The 16577-nt window shown below is 56.6% G+C and overlaps 1 protein-coding gene across 2 annotated transcripts; it reads left to right on the forward strand.

The window, feature by feature from the left end:
- The first annotated feature begins 145 nt into the window (after window positions 1-145).
- LOC128326858 (retinol dehydrogenase 11-like) lies at window positions 146-15496 on the forward strand. 2 transcript variants are annotated; one of them, XM_053254601.1, is made up of 6 exons: window positions 146-1754; window positions 8262-8501; window positions 10284-10373; window positions 10828-11013; window positions 11758-11864; window positions 13332-15496. In XM_053254601.1, exons 1-6 carry the CDS (start codon window positions 1595-1597, stop codon window positions 13527-13529), a joined length of 981 nt encoding a protein of 326 aa, XP_053110576.1. In that variant the 5' UTR covers window positions 146-1594; the 3' UTR covers window positions 13530-15496. The 2 variants fall into 2 exon arrangements, with proteins under 2 accessions (XP_053110576.1, XP_053110577.1); XM_053254602.1 differs by having other exon boundaries at window positions 146-764.
- The last annotated feature ends 1081 nt before the right edge of the window (window positions 15497-16577 follow it).

Below are 16577 nucleotides of genomic sequence, written 5' to 3' on the forward strand. Positions count from 1 at the left end.
TACTACACTCTCATGTGCGCACAGCGCTGCTAGTATTGCGCCTATGGACCAGAACACATAGGCAGAGTGTGAGGCTTCACAACAGCGCTCGTTCCAAAGGGCTTTGTCCTTCATTCAGAATCTCGCCCACAGCCACTGTCCAGAGTCCAGTTCAGCAGTCAGAAGGCCAGCTAATTTCCCCTTGGGGTGCATACAGCCCCCAAAGTGCCTTGTGGCCCAGCAAAGTCTCAGCTAGGGAAATATGCCAGCAGCATCCCATCCTTTCCTGAACAGAGAACGGGCTGGCTGCATCCTGGCTAACAAAGTGCTTGCAGAAGGAGGTTGCCCTGGCCACTGGCACGGCCCTCCTTCAGGATCTTGTGCTCCAGATCAGTGTTGTGCTCCCCAAAGCATGCTGGCCCAATGGCTGCGCAAGCTGCAGCAGGCCTCCTTTGTGCCGAGGGCTCCTTTTGTGCAAGAGGACGGAAGCAACAGCACCCTTCCCCAGGTGCCTCTTCTGTCGTGCAGCTGTGCCACCCTTTGGCAGTCGCACAGTTTGGTGGTGCATTGTCAGTCACAGCCAGGACATCAGCCAGCATCTCGGTGAGGTGTTTCCTGTGCTCTGTTGTTGCTCTCGCTTGAGTGCAGGATCAAGCCCTTTCATGCAGAGATTGATTCCTTCATGAAGCATTATATTTGAGGAGCAGAGAGCAACTAGGTAGCGACTACATCAGCAAAACAACTTGAAAAACACATGCAGGACGTTTCAGGTGGAAAGGTTACAGGTGAGGTGCTCCTCGTTTTCCAGGCCAGAATGAAAAGGGAAGGTTGGGGTTTTGTGTTTAATTCTGCTATCCGTGACCCCAGGGGCTAGAGCCCTTGCTCAAAGGAGCCCCCTGGATGAGGCTCAAGGCGGGTGGGAGGAGGAGCCCTACCCGCCATGCTGCGCCGGGGTCAAGACTCGAGAGCACTGGCAGAGTGGCACCCCCGGGCCCACGCGGGGAAATGTGGCACCGATGAGCGGCACATGCTGTCCTCCTCCCCGCCTCGCTCTGGCAACAAGTCATGGAGTGTGTCCCAAGTCTGCAAGATTCAGCTCCAGGCAATCCTCGTGATGGAACATTTGCTGTCAAGCTGTTAGGGTGGAGTTTACCACCTGGCTTCTTCAGCAGCAATGAGATTTCCAAATTTGTTGCATAGACTTGGCAGCTGTTGCTTTTCTACACTTTAACTGGGCCTTCTAGGATGGCATGTGAACACACCCATGTTACTGGCATGTCATGGGATTGCTAAATTCTAGGCTAACTGATGCCTCGGAGCCAACGAATGGCGGAAACAGTGAAACTTATGCGAGGATTGAACTGCAAAGGGCTGAAGGTGCCTACAGTCACTGGCCATCTCTGCTGGCTTCCCACATGTGGACAGGCTTGCCTTCTGCTCCGGAGGAGCAGTGCTGCTTCCTGTTGGAGCTGGACTCTGCCCCAGCTGCGTGCACACAAGCAAATCTTGGCACCCTCTGCGAGCCAGGGAGGCGCCCGAGGGGCTGGCCTGATCAGAAGCCACTGTGGGGAAGGTGACACCTGCAGCACACAGAGCTAGGCTGCCAGTGCCTGCCATGGAGGTGCTTGCGCTGCTGGCCCAGCCCTGCTGGTTTGTCTCTTCCCTGGTCCTGGCCATGGCGCTCTGCTGGCTGAGGAGAAGGCAGGCCTGGGAGCCCCGCACCTGCCGGGTGGACCTGAGTGGCAAGACAGCGGTGGTCACTGGAGCCAGCAGTGGTGAGTCTGCCTGTGGCCTGGACGGCTCGGCCCGCGCCCTCTCCCTTCGGCAGGGCCAGCCGCCAGCCCAGCTGTTGCTCGGGAGAGCACTCGCCGCCTCCGCCGGGTCTGCCAGGCCTGCCTCTCCATCAGGGCAGCAGAGCCCGTTCCAGCCCGCTGCAGGGGCAATCCTGCTCGGCTGGGGGCGAGCCTCGGAGAAGAGCCCAGGCTGGGCTCCTCTGGGCCAGGCGCTGGGTGGCCCCCCCGCGTGCGCGGCCTATCCTGCCGGGCGGCTGGGACTGGCAGCCTGAACGCTCGCTGGGGAAGACCGGGGGGAGCCATGGGGGGCGGGCCCTGGGTGGGTGGTGGGGAGGCTGGACCCCGAGCCTGGCCAGGAGCAGAGGGCACAGGACGGCCGGCCTGAGCCGCCCGCGGGGGGCTGTTGCCGCGCTGCGCAGAGCCAGCGTCCCTTCTGGTCGGCGGCCAGCCTGGCTCCGCTGCTGCTGCTGCTGCCACCGCCGCCTTCTCGGCTCGGAATGGGGGGCGCTGCTGCTGGGCAGAGAGGAGCCTCCTGCGCTGGCTGGGCACGTGGTGCCACCCACGGGGGTCCTGCCGCTCGGGCAGCAGCAGGCAAGCAGGCTCGGCCGGGGAGGGAGCCGAAGGAGGGCAGCCCGGCCTCTGCTCTGCTCCCCTCGGGCTGCTGCTGCTTTCGGGGGCGGTGGCCACTGGGTAGGGGTTGGACGCGGGGTGGGGGGTCCGTGTTCAAATTGTTTAATTAAATATTGATACGTAATTATTCCTTTTGAGCTGCAAACCTAAGTAAGCCTCAAGTGCATTGGATTTAGGGAGTGTAGTGGAGCCAAGCTGCACAGGATCCGTTTCCAGTTGTTCTGTAGTAATTGATTATAGATGGAGATCGAAACTACAAATATAGCTGTAGAAACAGACCTACAAAGCAGCAGCAGCAGCAGCAGCAGCTCAGCGAGAGAGAGAGAGAGAGAGAGACAAGCCCCTGCTCACTATTCATCATGCGGATCAATCAGGCTGGCTTGAGAGCTAACACAGACCACGAATTCTGGATCCCATTTTCCATCCCCGCCGTGTGAAATTCTGGCCATACAACCCATCCATATAAGTTTGCTCCTCCTTGCAGGCTTGTCATGTACTTTGATTTTCACACCATCAAGGCAATGGTAATGCTTTACTGCTTTGAAAATGAAGCTACTGCGGCCTACTGAATGATGCTTACTTCCGAATTAATGGCAATCTCCTTAGCTGTGGCACTCACACCAGGGAATGTTCAGGGTCAGTTTGACTGGAGGAAACCGCTAATTATTCTTGCTGGAGGTTGTCCTGGGCCCCTTGCGGCTGAAAGGGTGATTTAGACATTTTAAGATTTTTTAAAAGAGGTCTTCAGGTATCACTGAAATCCATTCCTACAGTAAGTACCAGTTGATTGCACAGGTCTCTGTCCTCCCCCCCCAATCCAATAAATCAAGAGCAGGGGCGTATCTAGGGGTAGGGCAGGGAGGGCACGTGCCCTGGGCGCCACTTGAAAGGGGGGCGCCATTTTGTAAAATTAATTTTAAAAAAAATGGCTGCTGTGCATGCTCAAATGGCCTCTGTGAGGCCCTAGGTCTTGCCAGGCCTTGCAGAGGGCATTTGAGCATGCGTGGTGGCCATTTTGTTTTCAGTGGCCATTTTAAAAAAGATTTTTTAAACTGGCCACTGCACATGCTCAAATGATCCCTGCGAGGCCCTAGAGGCCAGTGGGGGGAGGAGGAACCTTTGCAAAAAAACAAAAACCCCAGCCTTTAGGAAGCCCTCCGAAGGGGCTACAGGTAAGAAAATAATAATATATAATATAAGTCACTGTACACATATTCAGATTGGCACTATGTACAGAGAATCAGGGCTTGTGAATACTGAGCTGATGCTTATGAGCTAGGATTGTATTCATTTGCTCTTACTTTGCTTCTTGTGATAAGTGAGTTAAATGTGATGTCTTGCTAATATGGCTATTAATGGTGAGTTTGTCTTTGAATCAGTGTGAAATCCTTAATATTAAGGCCCACTGGGAGTTTCTTGCTCTCTTTCTCTCATTTTAACTGTCTTTCTGAAAGACTAGAATATATTCCAAGCAGTGACACAGTTTACTCTGCATATCCTTTAATTATTTTCAGAGTATCTGGGAAAAGCCAAATTCTCCATTTATTTTTAAAACTTATGTAATGGTGATGCTACAATGCATAGCAGAGAATTAGACAGGCACTTCCGTTTAGTTTTCCAAGTACACCTCCACATAGTATTGGGGTATTTCATGAGCCCCAGCATACTGAAATTTGTAGTTTTCCAGCATTTTTTGGTCTGGCTAAGTCCACTGCTAAAATAGTTTTTGAAAGATTAAAAGATTAACGAGCCTGACTTGTATTTTTCAGCTGATATTATGGTAAAGTTATCTGAAAGATGGGTGTCAGATGCTTGGACAGGGGGCGCAATTTCAGGGCTTGCCCTAGGCGCTATTTTCCCTAGATACGCCTCTGATCAAGAGAGGGTTGATATGAGCATTTCTATTATGCTGTTCTTGCGGAGTTTGCTGCTTCTGGTTTTTGAATTGTTATGGGGTGTTGGTTTTTTTGCTGCTGTCATTGTTTTGTTTTGTTTTTGTTGTATTGTGTTGCAGTTGGTGATGTTTTTGTTTTTGCTGTTAGCTGCCTTCAGTGCCTGTGGTTTTCAAAAAGGCCTCCCATTTCTCCAGCATAGGGTTGCCAGCCCTGAGATACACTGCCTATCTCCAAGAGGAAGATTGTAACCTCTAGCTAGCGTTATATAGTTAACGCTAGAGCGTTATATAGTTAACGCTAGAGGTTACAATCTTATAAATATAGTTTATTCCCTCTAAACAAACCCTCTCAGCTAAAGGAGAGAGTTACTGTAGGTGAGGGGAGGGACTCTTGAAGTTGCTGTTTCCAGCATGTTACTTGAGTGTTAGTTTAGCTTTGTTGTTAGCTGAGACCAGGCTGCATGGCTCCTGGGCACGTGCAGACTTCACAATGCAAGCTTTTGTTTTGTGAACTGCAACTTAAGACCTAAGAGCCACCTAGGCAGTGGGATACAGCAGTAACAGGGGTGCTGGCCTTGCCGCGGAGGAGGTGGTCAGAGGATCTAATGAATTCAGAAAGGGGACATGATTTCCTTGTTTGGGAAACACGGATCCAGTGGGAAAGTCTGGACTTGGGTTGGCCGCATCTCAATAACATATGCATCTCACTAAATGACGAGCTGCCTGAAAATCTGATGAAGAATTAAATTCTTCACTTTGCCTGACTCAGAGGCGCTCTGACCCCTAGACTTGGGGGCCAACGTCCAGGGCCTCCACACACCTGCCCCTCCCCGCCAATCCTCTTTGGTCTGTCCCTGGTGGTGTGGTCGCCTGGCCAAGCATGATGATGCTTAATTTTCAGGGGATGCGCGTGCGGGGGGGGCGGGGGGGGGCTCCAAAGGCCTTTAGGTCCAGTCTCCAAAATACTTAGGAGCACCTCTGGGCTACTGTCATGGCTCAGACCTCTGAGTCAGAAGAGTCAGAGGAGGAACAGGAGGACTAGATTGGGAGAGCAGGCTCAGAAGCACAGCAGGAGGACTTGGCTGTGAGAACAGACTCTGAAGCCGAAGTGGAACGGCAGCAGACAGGGGAATCTGGCAGAGATGAGGAATGAGGAGACTGATCAGGAGGAAGCTGGGATTTCACCTGAGTTAAGAAGATGTCTCAAGAGAAAGGCTCAGTGTGAGACTCGCAGGTGTAAGATTTCGCAGGAGAGGGAACAGAAATGCTGGCTGCCGCTTATCTCGAGCCATATATCAAGCAGACGCTGTTCCTGAGACAGTACAGTCAGCAATGTTGCATTCCACAGACTGTGTTCCTCGTACTTTAATTGTTCAACCTTTCTTGTTTCAGCCTGTCCTTGTTCTGTTCCTCCCTTGCTCCTTTATTTCAGCCATCCTAGAGGGCAGTACCTGGTTTGGTTTCAGGGGACTTTATTTTGGCTTCTACTACTTTATCTTTGAGACTCTCTTTTCGCTTCGGTTCCTGCAGCTAAGCTGCTACTTTTATCTATAGAATTTCCATCTTGACTCGCAGAAGTGGAGCTGGAAGGATCGTAAATCCTGTTGGGTCAGCCGTGCCAACAGATTTACAACAGCGACCTGCTTGAGCTCAGGACCTTTTCGAGGCAAAGACGACGTCAAGTCTTGATCACTGAGGGCGAAGCTCTGGAACGAGGGCTCCGTATCCGGACCCTTCCCTCCCGCGCTACTCCTGCTTTGCTCTGCTCACAGGCTCTGATGGCTTCAGTGGTGCCACTTTGCCTGCTATGCCGGTCAGCTGACCTGGGGCAGGGCCAATCCCAGCACACCAGGCCTTATCCAGGCTGGCCGGCGGGGGTGGGGGTTGGGGGGTGGGGCTGGGGCTGGCTCCTCCCAGGGAGCCGCCTGTGTGTTGCTGCTGCTGCTGCTGCTAGGACTTGAGCCCCTCTTCGGTTTCCCCTGGCCTGGCCTGGCCTGGCCTGACTTCAGGGGTGACTCTTCCTAAGGAGCCTGGGAGATACAACTGCCTCTCCTTCTCGGAGCTGGAAACGCTGGCTGGAACTCTGGCCATGCTGGCCTTTTCTGCTCATGCTCTGAGTAAACTGAGCAGCCCTGGGATGGGGAGGGCCAGGGCTGGGGCCCTCCTGGGATCTTTAACTGGCTAAGACCCCTGCTAACTGGGCAAAGAGGCACCTTTTAACCTGGTGATTCTCTTTATTTAGCAGGGGGAGAGTAACTGGCCCTCTCCACCCCCAGCACAGTACCGCCAGTGACTGTTGCTGGTGTGTGTCTTAGCAATAGCAATAGCACTTACATTTATATACCGCTCTATAGCTGGAAGCTCTCTAAGCGGTTTACAATGATTTAGCATATTGCCCCCAACATTCTGGGTACTCATTTTACCGACCTCGGAAGGATGGAAGGCTGAGTCAACCTTGAGCCCCTGGTCAGGATCGAACTTGCAAACTTCTGGTTACAGGGCGGCAGTTTTACCACTGCGCCACCAGGGGCTCTTATGTCTTATGTTTCTTTTTAGAATGTGAGCCCTTTGGAGACAGGGAGCCCTCTTATTTGTTTGTTATTTGTCTATGTAAACCGCCCTGAGCCATTTTTGGAAGGGCGGTATAGAAATCAAATTAATAATAATAATAATAATAATAATAAATAAGACATTCACTAGTAATGTGGGAGTAGGGGACACAATACCACTTACCCTGGAATTGCCCCAAGGCGTCTTGCCTTGCTCCTCAGAGGCAGGCAGGTACTGTAAAGGTAAAGGTAAAGTGTGCCATTGAGTCAATGTCGACGCCTGGCACCCACAGAGCCCTGAGGTGTCTTTGGTAGAATACAGGAGGGGTTGACCATTGCCTCCTCCAACACAGTGTGAGATGATGCCTTTCAGCACCTTCCTATATCACTGCTAGGGGAGAGGGGGCCCGTGTTCACCCCTCTCTCTGGTGAGGGAGATAATCCCTCCAAAGTGAGGGAGATAATGAAGAAAATGGGGAGGGATGTTGCTGGGGGCCCGTGTTCTTTGAACCCTTTCGCTCAATTATAGCTACGCCTCTGCTGCTGCCCAACATAGGTGCTTCCCATAGTCTGGGAAACATACCAGCAGAGATTCGAACCAGCAACCTCTTGCTTCCTAGGGAAGTAACTTCCCCGCTGCGCCATTAGGTGGCTTGTACTGTAGGTGATGCTAAGCCAGTGGCACGGCTCTCTGGGTGGGCCTGCCGAGATGCTTTGCATGGTGATGGTTTTCAGGACCTTTGACTAACATTTACATAGCAATAGCACTAGCACTTACATTTATATACCGCTCTATAGCCGGAGCTCTCTAAGTGGTTTACAATGATTTTAGCATATTGCCCCCAACATTCTGGGTACTCGTGGTGTAGCGTGGTGTAGTGGTTAGAGTGCTGGACTAGGACCAGGAAGACCTGAGTTCAAATCCCCCTTCAGCCATGAGACTAGCTGGGTGACTCTGGGCCAGTCACTTCTCTCTCAGCCTAACCTACTTCACAGGGTTGTTGTGAGGAGAAATTCAAGTATGTAGTACACTGCTCTGGGCTCCTTGGAGGAAGAGCAGGATATAAATGTAAACATAATAATAATAAGGTACCAGGACCTGACAGGACAGGAGGACCCAGGTGGGAAGTCCAGGCTTTGAACAGAGACAGGTCTGGCTGCCAGGTCACAGCTGGGTCCTAGCCAAGGAGATCCCACAACGCCTGTGCTGGGGACAGACCAGGCCTACTGTGCAGCCACGTCTGCAACCCGGAAGCTGCCAGGTCCTCCAGGGCTCCCTGTGGGTGAAAAGCCCTGCGGGGGTCTGACTGTAGGGGCAGCTGTGGCAAGGCTGGGGCCTGGAGGAAGGAGGGGCATGCCTCTGGGCCACCAAGGCTGCTCTTCTCACCCACCCCGTGGCCGCTGGCCTCCTTGCAGGGATCGGCAAGTGTGTGGCCCTGGACTTGGCCAGCAGGAACGCCCGCACCCTCTTGGCCTGTCGCAGCAGAGAGCGAGGACAGGCTGCACTCGAGGAGATCCGCAGGGCCACCGGGAACGCCAATGTGCACCTGCGCATTGTGGACACCAGCTCCATGGCATCGGTGCGTGATTTTGCCAGGCAGCTTCTCGAGGAGGAGAGACGGCTGGACATCCTGGTCAATAATGCGGGAGCCACAGGTAATGATGGTCTGCAAGGGGCCGGGAGGAGGCAGAAGATCGGGCTGGGGAGACGGGGAGCTGGGACTCTCTGGGCAGCTTTTCACAAGCCGGCCCCACTCGGCACGCTGCCCACAGGATGATGGTCTCCAGCCCCAAGGTCAGAGCAGACTTTTCTTTCTTGCTGCCACTTCTGTGCACTAGAGGGACACACACACACGGTGCAGCAGAGGAAGCTGCCATATGCTGAGTCAGACCCTTGGTGCATCTCGCACAGTATCATCTGCACAGACTGGCAGCAGCTTCTCCAAGGTTGAAGGCAGGAGTCTCTCTCAGCCTTATCTTGGAGATGCTTCCAGGCCAGGGAAGGAACTTGGAACCGTCTGCTCTTCCCAGAGCGGCTCCATCCCCTGAGGGGAATCTTTTCCAGTGCTCACACTTCTAGTCTACGTAAGGACAGCCCTGCTGGATCAGGCCCTAGGAGGCCCATCCAGTCCAGCATCTTGTTTCACACAGTGGCCCACCAGATGCTGCTGGAAGCCACAGGCAGGAGTTGAGTGCGTGCCCTCTCTCCTGCTGTGACTCCCCTGCAACTGGTACTCAGAGGCATCCTGCCTTGGAGGCTGGAGGTGGCCCATAGCCCTCCGACTAGTATACGATGATAGACCTCCATGAAGTTATCCAAACTCCTCTTAAAGGGGGTTGTTGACTGTCACCACATCTCGTGGCAGAGAGTTCCACCAGCTGATTATGCATTATGTGAAAAAGTACTTCCGTTGGTTTGTCCTAGATTTCCTGGCAATCCATTTCATGGGATGACCCCTGCTTCTAGTGTTATGTGAGAGGGAGAAGAATTTCTCTCTAGCCACTTTCTCCACACCATGCATGATTTTATAGACCTCAGGGGTGTAACTATAATAGAGCAAGAGGAGACAATTGTCTGGGGGCCCACTGCCTTGGGGGCCCCCCCAGAGGCAAGTCACATGGCTGACTCCCCCAGCCGCACAGCCTCCGGGGCTTCCTTCCGTTGCATTCATCCTCCGAAACTGATGTGAGTGTTCAGACCTGGAGCTACCAGAACAGCAGGTCTTTCCCGAGGACCATTCAATGACTTGCATCGCCCACAATTTACAAAACCTTTTTAAAAATAATGTAGGATGATGTTCTATTGTGGCTCATAGGATATATATGTTACCACTATTCAGCCTCATTTAAGATTTCTTTACTTCATGAGCTGAGCTTCAGGGGGGGTATTTTAAAATTTTGTCTCTGGGCCCACTCCAACCTTACTACGCCCCTGATAGACCTCTATCATGTCTGCCCGCAGTCGTCTTTTGTCTAAACTAAAAGGCCCCAGGTGTTGTAGTCTTGCCTCCTAAGAAAGGTGCTCCAGGCCCCTGATCATCTTGCTTGCCCTCTTCTGTCCTTTTCCAGTTCTACAATGTCCTTTTAAAGATGTGGTGACCAGAATTGTACGAAGTACTCCAAGTGTGGCCGCACCATTGTTTTGTATGAGGGCATTATAATATTAGCCGTTTTATTTTCAGTCCCCTTCCTAATGATCCCTAGCATGGAATTGGCCTTTTTCGTATGCCAATGAAAAAGTCTCCCTTTCATATGCAACCAGGGCAGACCCTGCTTAGCTAAGGGGACAAGTCCTGCTTGCTGCCAGGAGACCAGCTTCAGCGCCCAGGGCTGGGTGTGCTCAGGCACAGGGGCCTCCCAGCCTGTCCTCTTGCATGGGGAGCCTTTCCTTGGAAGCAACGCCCGGCAGCTCTCCTCCCTGTTGGTCTCCTTCTCCAGGCTTGCCGCACAGAGTCACCCCAGAAGGCCTGGAACTGCTCTTTGCCACCAACTTCTTGGGCCCCTTCCTTCTCACCAACCTGTTGCTGGGTAAGGCCAACCCTCTCCCCCCCCCCCACAAATGCCATGGCTGGAGTGCCAGGATTTGGACCCCGTCCTCAGGGTGGGCCTCCCCGGAGACGGAGGCCAAGCAAGGCTGACTCTCTCCATGGAGGTGCTTGGGTCACATCCAGCAGCTTCAGGGGAGTGGAACAGAACCAGAAGTGGGGCAACGATCTTTGCTCTGGAGAAAGTGTCGGGGCTGCAGCAGGCAGGGCGGGGGGGGGACCGTGACTGTGAAACCCCCCCTCCTTCCTAAGAGTTGCATGGGATGTCAGCCTCTGGGTGGAGACGGGGAGCTGGAGGATCCCAGCTCTGCCTGCAGGGGGAGCGAGGGGGGAGCCTGGCCCCGACTCCTCTGGGGGGTCGATGGGGTGGGTGTGGCTGCTTCTTGGCCTCCCTCTGCCTGGCTCGCCGTGCCAGCCTGCCCCACTGCCTCCCCCAGATCTCATGAAGGCCTCTGCCCCTGCTCGCATTGTGAACGTCTCCTCCTTCCGGCACCGTGTTGGGGAAGTGAACATCAAGCTCTTGACTGGGGAGGAGCAGACAAACTTTGACCAGGCCTACTCTAGCACCAAGCTCATGAACATGACCTTCACCGTGGAGCTGGCCCGGAGGCTGCAGGGAACAGGTGAGCGCGCCTCTCTTCTTGCTGCCATCCCTGGGCTCTGGGCAGAACTGCCCCACTGGAGGGGAAAGGGGCGGGGAGCCCCTTGCAAGCACTTCTCTCCCCTGCCTTGGGGCCTACAGGCCTGCTCTGACCCAGGCGGGACGAGGCTGCTGCCCCCAGTCCTTGGGCTGCGGAGGAGTGAGCCTGCCAAGCAGGGGCTCCGGCTAGGAGCGGCCGGGCAAGAGACAGCCGCAGCACACCTGGCCATGGCTTCCCTAGCGAGGCCACCAGCGGGCCTCTTCCTTCCCTCCTCCTGAGGAGACCCCAGCCTGGCCGAAAGCATTCAGAGAGCAGCAGCAGCAGCAGCAGCAGCAGCAGCAGCGAGGAAGGGAAGTGGGCTGGTTGCAGGCAGGGGCAACCAAGGGGCAGAGGCCTGGGCATGCTGGGCACACACTGGGAGTGGACCTCCTCCCCTCTGCCCCATTGCTCAGCTCTGCTTGGCAAAGGGCCAGCCTGCAGGGAGACAGAGGCGCCTCGGAGGAGCTGTGCCCGGCCCTTGCCGGGGTGCCAGAGTTCAGCCGACCTGATGGAGAGGCCCACTTGGAATCTCCCTTGGGGATGGAGAGACGCCCAGGCTTCCCATGGGTCTCTGACCTGGCCGCCGCGGGCGACCCAAGCAGCACCCCCTTGCCCCAAGGAAGCTGGCAGCTGCCGCCTCCGTGCCCTGCCCCGTGACCCACGGCCGGCCGGCCCCTCCTCTTGCAGGCGTGTCCGTCATGGCTTCCAATCCAGGCATCGTTAGGACGGGGATCATGCGCCACTTCAGCTGGTGGGTCCGCCTGCTCTTCGCCCTCTGCGGCCCCTTCCTGAAGGTGAGGCGGGTCAGGGCCTGGCGCTCCAGGGCCCGAGGAGGCCGGGCGCTGCTAGGAGGGGCCTGGTGGAGCAGCCCTAGGCAGTGTGCAGCCATTCAAAACAGTTGCCAAGTGGCCACGAAGACGGGCGCAGGGAACGGGAAAGCAGGGGCAGATCGTGCAGCAGGATGGGGGATCTCTTCGTGCCCCCCGCTCCACTCTCTGGAGAAGCCAGCCAGGCCCCAAGGCCCCCTTCGGATGGGGAAGCCTCTCCTCCTTGGCGGGTTGCTGGGGCCTCCGTGCCTCTCCCCACCCGACACTCTACCCTTCTCCAGCTTACCTGGAGGGGGGGAGCGGCCAGTGGCTGCTCTGACCCATCCTCCGTGAATGGGGGGGGGTAGGGCAGGCTCCTCCTCCTCCTCCTCGCTCTTGGAGGCCCAGCCCCTCCACCCCATTCACCTCCAGAGAGCTGGGGGGCCTCCCCCCAACCCCTTCTTGGCAAAGGAGCCTCCCCGAGTCCCCCGTCCTGTTGCAGGAGGCTCTGGAGGGCATTGCTGGGCAGGCGGGGAGGGCCTCTGCCTTCTCCCACCCAGGCCCCCCTCCCCAAGAGGGAACATTCCTGGCCCCTGAGGGGTTGGCCCCCAGCCCTCCCTTGGCCAGCCCTGCCTGGAGGGGGCCAGCGGCCGGCCGACCCCTTGGCATCTGGCCTGTCTCCAGCAGGCGGCCCCGAGAGAGACAGCCAGAGGCTGGTGAGCTTGGCAGCGGGGCCCATTTCTTCTTGCCTGGCCCTCAGGCCCCCCCGTCCCATTCTCCCTCCCATGCCCCTCTTGCCCACCCACCCACCTTTCTGCGCCACCCTCCCTCCAGAGGCCGCTTCAGGACCCCAGCAGCACGGCTGCCACAGCGCCTGCCGGATGCTCAGCGGCCGGGCTGGGGATGCTCTGCTCTGCTTGGGCCTGCTCCCAGGCAGCACGGGTCCTCGGAGGCCTCTTCCCTTGGAGCCCGGCTCTCGGGCGCCCTGGGGACCAGAGCTGAAGCCGCGGGGTGGGGGGTGGGGATCAGCCCCCCCGGGGGCAGACTGCTCAGCCTTCTGTCGCTGGGAGACATCTTCCTACACGGCTTTCCAGCAAAGGTTCTCAAAGCCGTTTGCATCACAGAGAAGATGCCCCCCTACCCCAGTCCAAATGGACCCGACCCCCCCCCCCGGGAGGGAGGCAGCAGCAGCCGCCATCTCTGCAGGGACGGGGCCCGTTGCTCTCCCCCACCTTGGAAAGGCGCCTCTTGGCCCAGCTAGCAGCAGGGCACTCTGTGAAGGGACCCCCCGAGGTGCCCGTGGCCACCCAGCAGTGCCCTGTGGGAAGGGCAGAAGGCCTTGGCCACCTTGCCCCCCCGCCCGGCAACCCCCTGCCCTGCAGGGAGGCCACCGAGCAGGAAAGACCCAGGGAAGGCTGCGGCCACCCCTTTGACCTTCTGCTTCTGCCCTCCTAGACGCCGAGGCAGGGCGCGGCCAGCACACTCTACTGCGCAGTCTCCCAGGAGGCCCACGGCATCACCGGCAAGTACGTTGACAGCGACTGCAGCCTCAGGCCGCCTGCAGCCTCAGCACAGGATCCGGCCCTTGGCCGCCAACTCTGGGATGCCTCCGCGCAGCTGACGGGCCTTGGTGATGGTGGAAGGGATTGGTGAGACAGGCCCCCCCCGCCCCGGCTCTTCCTCCCAGCCGTCCTCTCAGTGCCAAGGGCTCAGCAGGTCGCTCCTCTGCTGCTACCACCAGCCCTCCGGCTTTGCCGTCTCCCTCCAGGCTTCTGGGAGGGTCTGGCCAGCGCTGCCACCTGGGTAGCCCAGCAGCTGTCCAAGAGGGTCTCCCGCCAGGCTCCCCTGCCGGGGGAGGCAATTCCTTCCCTTGGTGTCCCCAAGGGCTGGGTTTGGGCTCCTCACGTGTTCCAGGAGGAGCACCTGCCTTGCTGAGACCCACAGTGCTATGGGTCTGGAAGGGACAGCTGGCTTCCCCCCAACACCCACCCATGGATGATCTCAATGCTGCATGCAAAGAGATGCGAAGGGCCGGGGAAGGGACTGCCCGCTAAGATGCAGCCACAGCCCTGGACTCCTGGGTGTTGGCTGCTCTCTGCTTGTGATGGGCGTCTTGGCCAAATAAAGAAAGCTTGGACTGCCGTTATGTGTGTGTGTGTGGGGGGGCGCAGCGGGGGGGGGGAGGACTGCAGAGACATTTTAGGGCTTCATGGCAGGGTAGAGTCCAGATCTGGGTTCAAAGAACAAAGCTTTGCTTACAAGGGGGGAAACCCCTACAGCACAGGGGCCAAACAAGCCCTTGCAGAGTTCAGAGCGGCTGGCTGCTTTCCAACAGCAGTCCCAGACCAGCCAGGCTGGGGCTGCCCCACGGAGGAAGCGGCTGCTGAACTCTGCTGTGTTTTGCTGCTGTCAATCTACACACACACCCCCGCATGGTGCTGTTGGTTTCGGGGTGGGGTGGCCTTGGGCTCCCTGAATGTCACAGGGAGTGTTCCAGGAGAAGGGAAAGGCCGGCTTCTTCCAGCACACAGAGGCGGTGCTCCTCATGTCTGCCTCCCGCCACTGGGGCCGCTGGTCTCCCGTCCTCTGGCGGCTTGCCCTGGCCTTGCTGCACAGAACTGGCCTCACCCTCTTCCTGCAGCCCCCCCCCTTTGCTGAGAGTTGGCCGGCTCCTGGTGGGGGGGGCACCCCTGTGGTTCTTCCTCACGGGCAGCCCCCCCAGCCCCCAGGTGCAAGCAGGGGCATTTCACCGGCACCCCCACCCCTGCCTACAACAGTGCTCCAGACCAGCCACCCCACGGCGTTGTTTTGTGTTCTAAAAGGCAGTCGGGCAAGAGCATGTGGATTGCCAGCTGCAGTTTGTCCAGACCAACAGCTGCGGGAGACTTCAGCGGAGGAGGCGGCTCATCCGAAGGAGGCACAGGTGCCTCTGGCTCCCCCCGCCCCACCACACATGCTTGCCTCTCCCATCCTGCCCCATTCATCGTTGGGTGGCTCCACAAACACATTCATGGGGGGGGGCAGGAAACAGATGCAGCCAGGTGGTCGGGAGCCAGACCCACCCGTGCCTCGTCTGGCCACTGATCACCAATTCTTTCATCCAGGCCTACAAATAAGTGTATGAAAGTGTGTATCAAGGCATAATTCAGGAACGTCTGGTTCATATCCCTAATGGAGTATAGAGCCAGCAGGTTGCTCAGAGTTGAGAAGCCTCTTGGTAACAGAGGCCAAAGTCAAGAGCGGGAGGCCCCCTCTCAAGAACGTGGGTTGAGAAGCCCCCCAGAGACAGCAGGTGCCAGGAGCGGTCAAACACCGGCCATTAGCTGAACTCCTCAGTCAGCAGAAAGAGGGTCTTGCTGGTACGAAGAGATCCTACAGGGATTAAAGTTGTCATAAAAGCCAGGTAGTAACTCATCTTCTCAGGCTCTAGGTGGCACCTCTGGAATATGTAAGTTTAATAACTAATACCGTGTATTAATCGCTTTGTTGATGTGCTTGTATGTTTGAGACCTATAAAAATGAGCCACCTGTATGGCTCGGGCGTGCAGTATCAGCCAGATGCTCTCTGATGGTACTCGTGCCTTTCATGACATGAAATAAAAGCTTTTTTGAGCAACGCACCCTTGTTGTTTGACTCCTTTCAGTTAGACAGCAAGTATATCTGCAAGAATTTGGCCTAATCCTCTTTGGTTCTGGCAAGACGCCGCATTCCCTATCCATGACAGGAGGATGAAAGCCAGTGGCTGAATCAAACAGGAAGGCTAGATTCTAGAGGTTTTTCCCCACAACGCCACCCCCCCCCGGCTCATGAGGACAAGTCGCTGCTGGACTTCCGGGAGATCAGAGTGGACGGCTAAGCAAAGATGCAGCCTTGTTCCTGGTGGTGGGGGACACCCCCAGTAGGCTGGCTCTACCAGAGTGAGACGCAGACCCTTTGGCTCAGTGGGGGCTGGGTCTGCTGCTAAGCACACCATCCGAGAGAGGCCCACAGATGCAGGCTTGGGTGCTGGCCAAACCCATTGGCTTGTGGTCACCACCACCGACCCCCACTTCCCCTCAGCCACACTCTGTATTCCTTGATATTTTGCACACACCCTTTGGAATGGCTATTCGTAGGCTACAAATAGCCCTGCTCTGCTCGGAGGTGTTCAGACCACAGCCCTGGAGGCAGTGAGCTGGGGATTTAAAGGCTCCCTTCAAGAGAAGCCAGAACTGACAGTGGACAGAGAGATGCCCAGAAGCACGTGTAGGCTGGCGGTCTCCCCGCACTCACTGGGCCCTCCTGGTGTCCTTGGCTCAAAGGGGGGCACATGAGTCCACCTGTAGAAGCCAGGCACTGAGTCACGCCCAGAAACACCCGGGGCGGGGACGAGATGGAAACGAAGCTCTGGCGGAACAGAAGGTGAAACGACTCGCTGCAGAGGTCCCGAGCCAGCCCAGCAGGAAGGGAGTCCTTTGGAAGAGCCAATGCTCAGCGCTCAGGCCAGAGACTGGACAACGGACAGGGCAGGAAGGCCTCCTTCGACCAGGGACCGAACGCAAGCCCACACACAGCCCCTTTCACCCTCCTAACTTTGCTTTGCCATAACGGAAGTTGGGCAGGAAACTTGCCTTTGGCTACAACTGGTACCAGGTGTTGGCATTTTTGACCCTTGCCATGATTTATCTCCTTGTAGACCAGACCAGACACCAGGGAGGTTT

This window comes from Hemicordylus capensis, chromosome 5, assembly GCF_027244095.1.
Source record: "Hemicordylus capensis ecotype Gifberg chromosome 5, rHemCap1.1.pri, whole genome shotgun sequence".
Taxonomy (NCBI): Eukaryota; Metazoa; Chordata; class Lepidosauria; order Squamata; family Cordylidae; genus Hemicordylus; species Hemicordylus capensis.

Bases quoted from the DNA above. Each gene is read 5' to 3' on its own strand.
- LOC128326858 (XM_053254601.1), top strand. From the start codon at position 1,595: ATGGAGGTGCTTGCGCTGCTGGCCCAGCCCTGCTGGTTTGTCTCTTCC. The intron at 1,755-8,261 runs GTGAGTCTGCCT...GCCTCCTTGCAG, and splicing joins GGTCACTGGAGCCAGCAGTG to GGATCGGCAAGTGTGTGGCC. The intron at 11,865-13,331 runs GTGAGGCGGGTC...CTGCCCTCCTAG, and splicing joins TCTGCGGCCCCTTCCTGAAG to ACGCCGAGGCAGGGCGCGGC.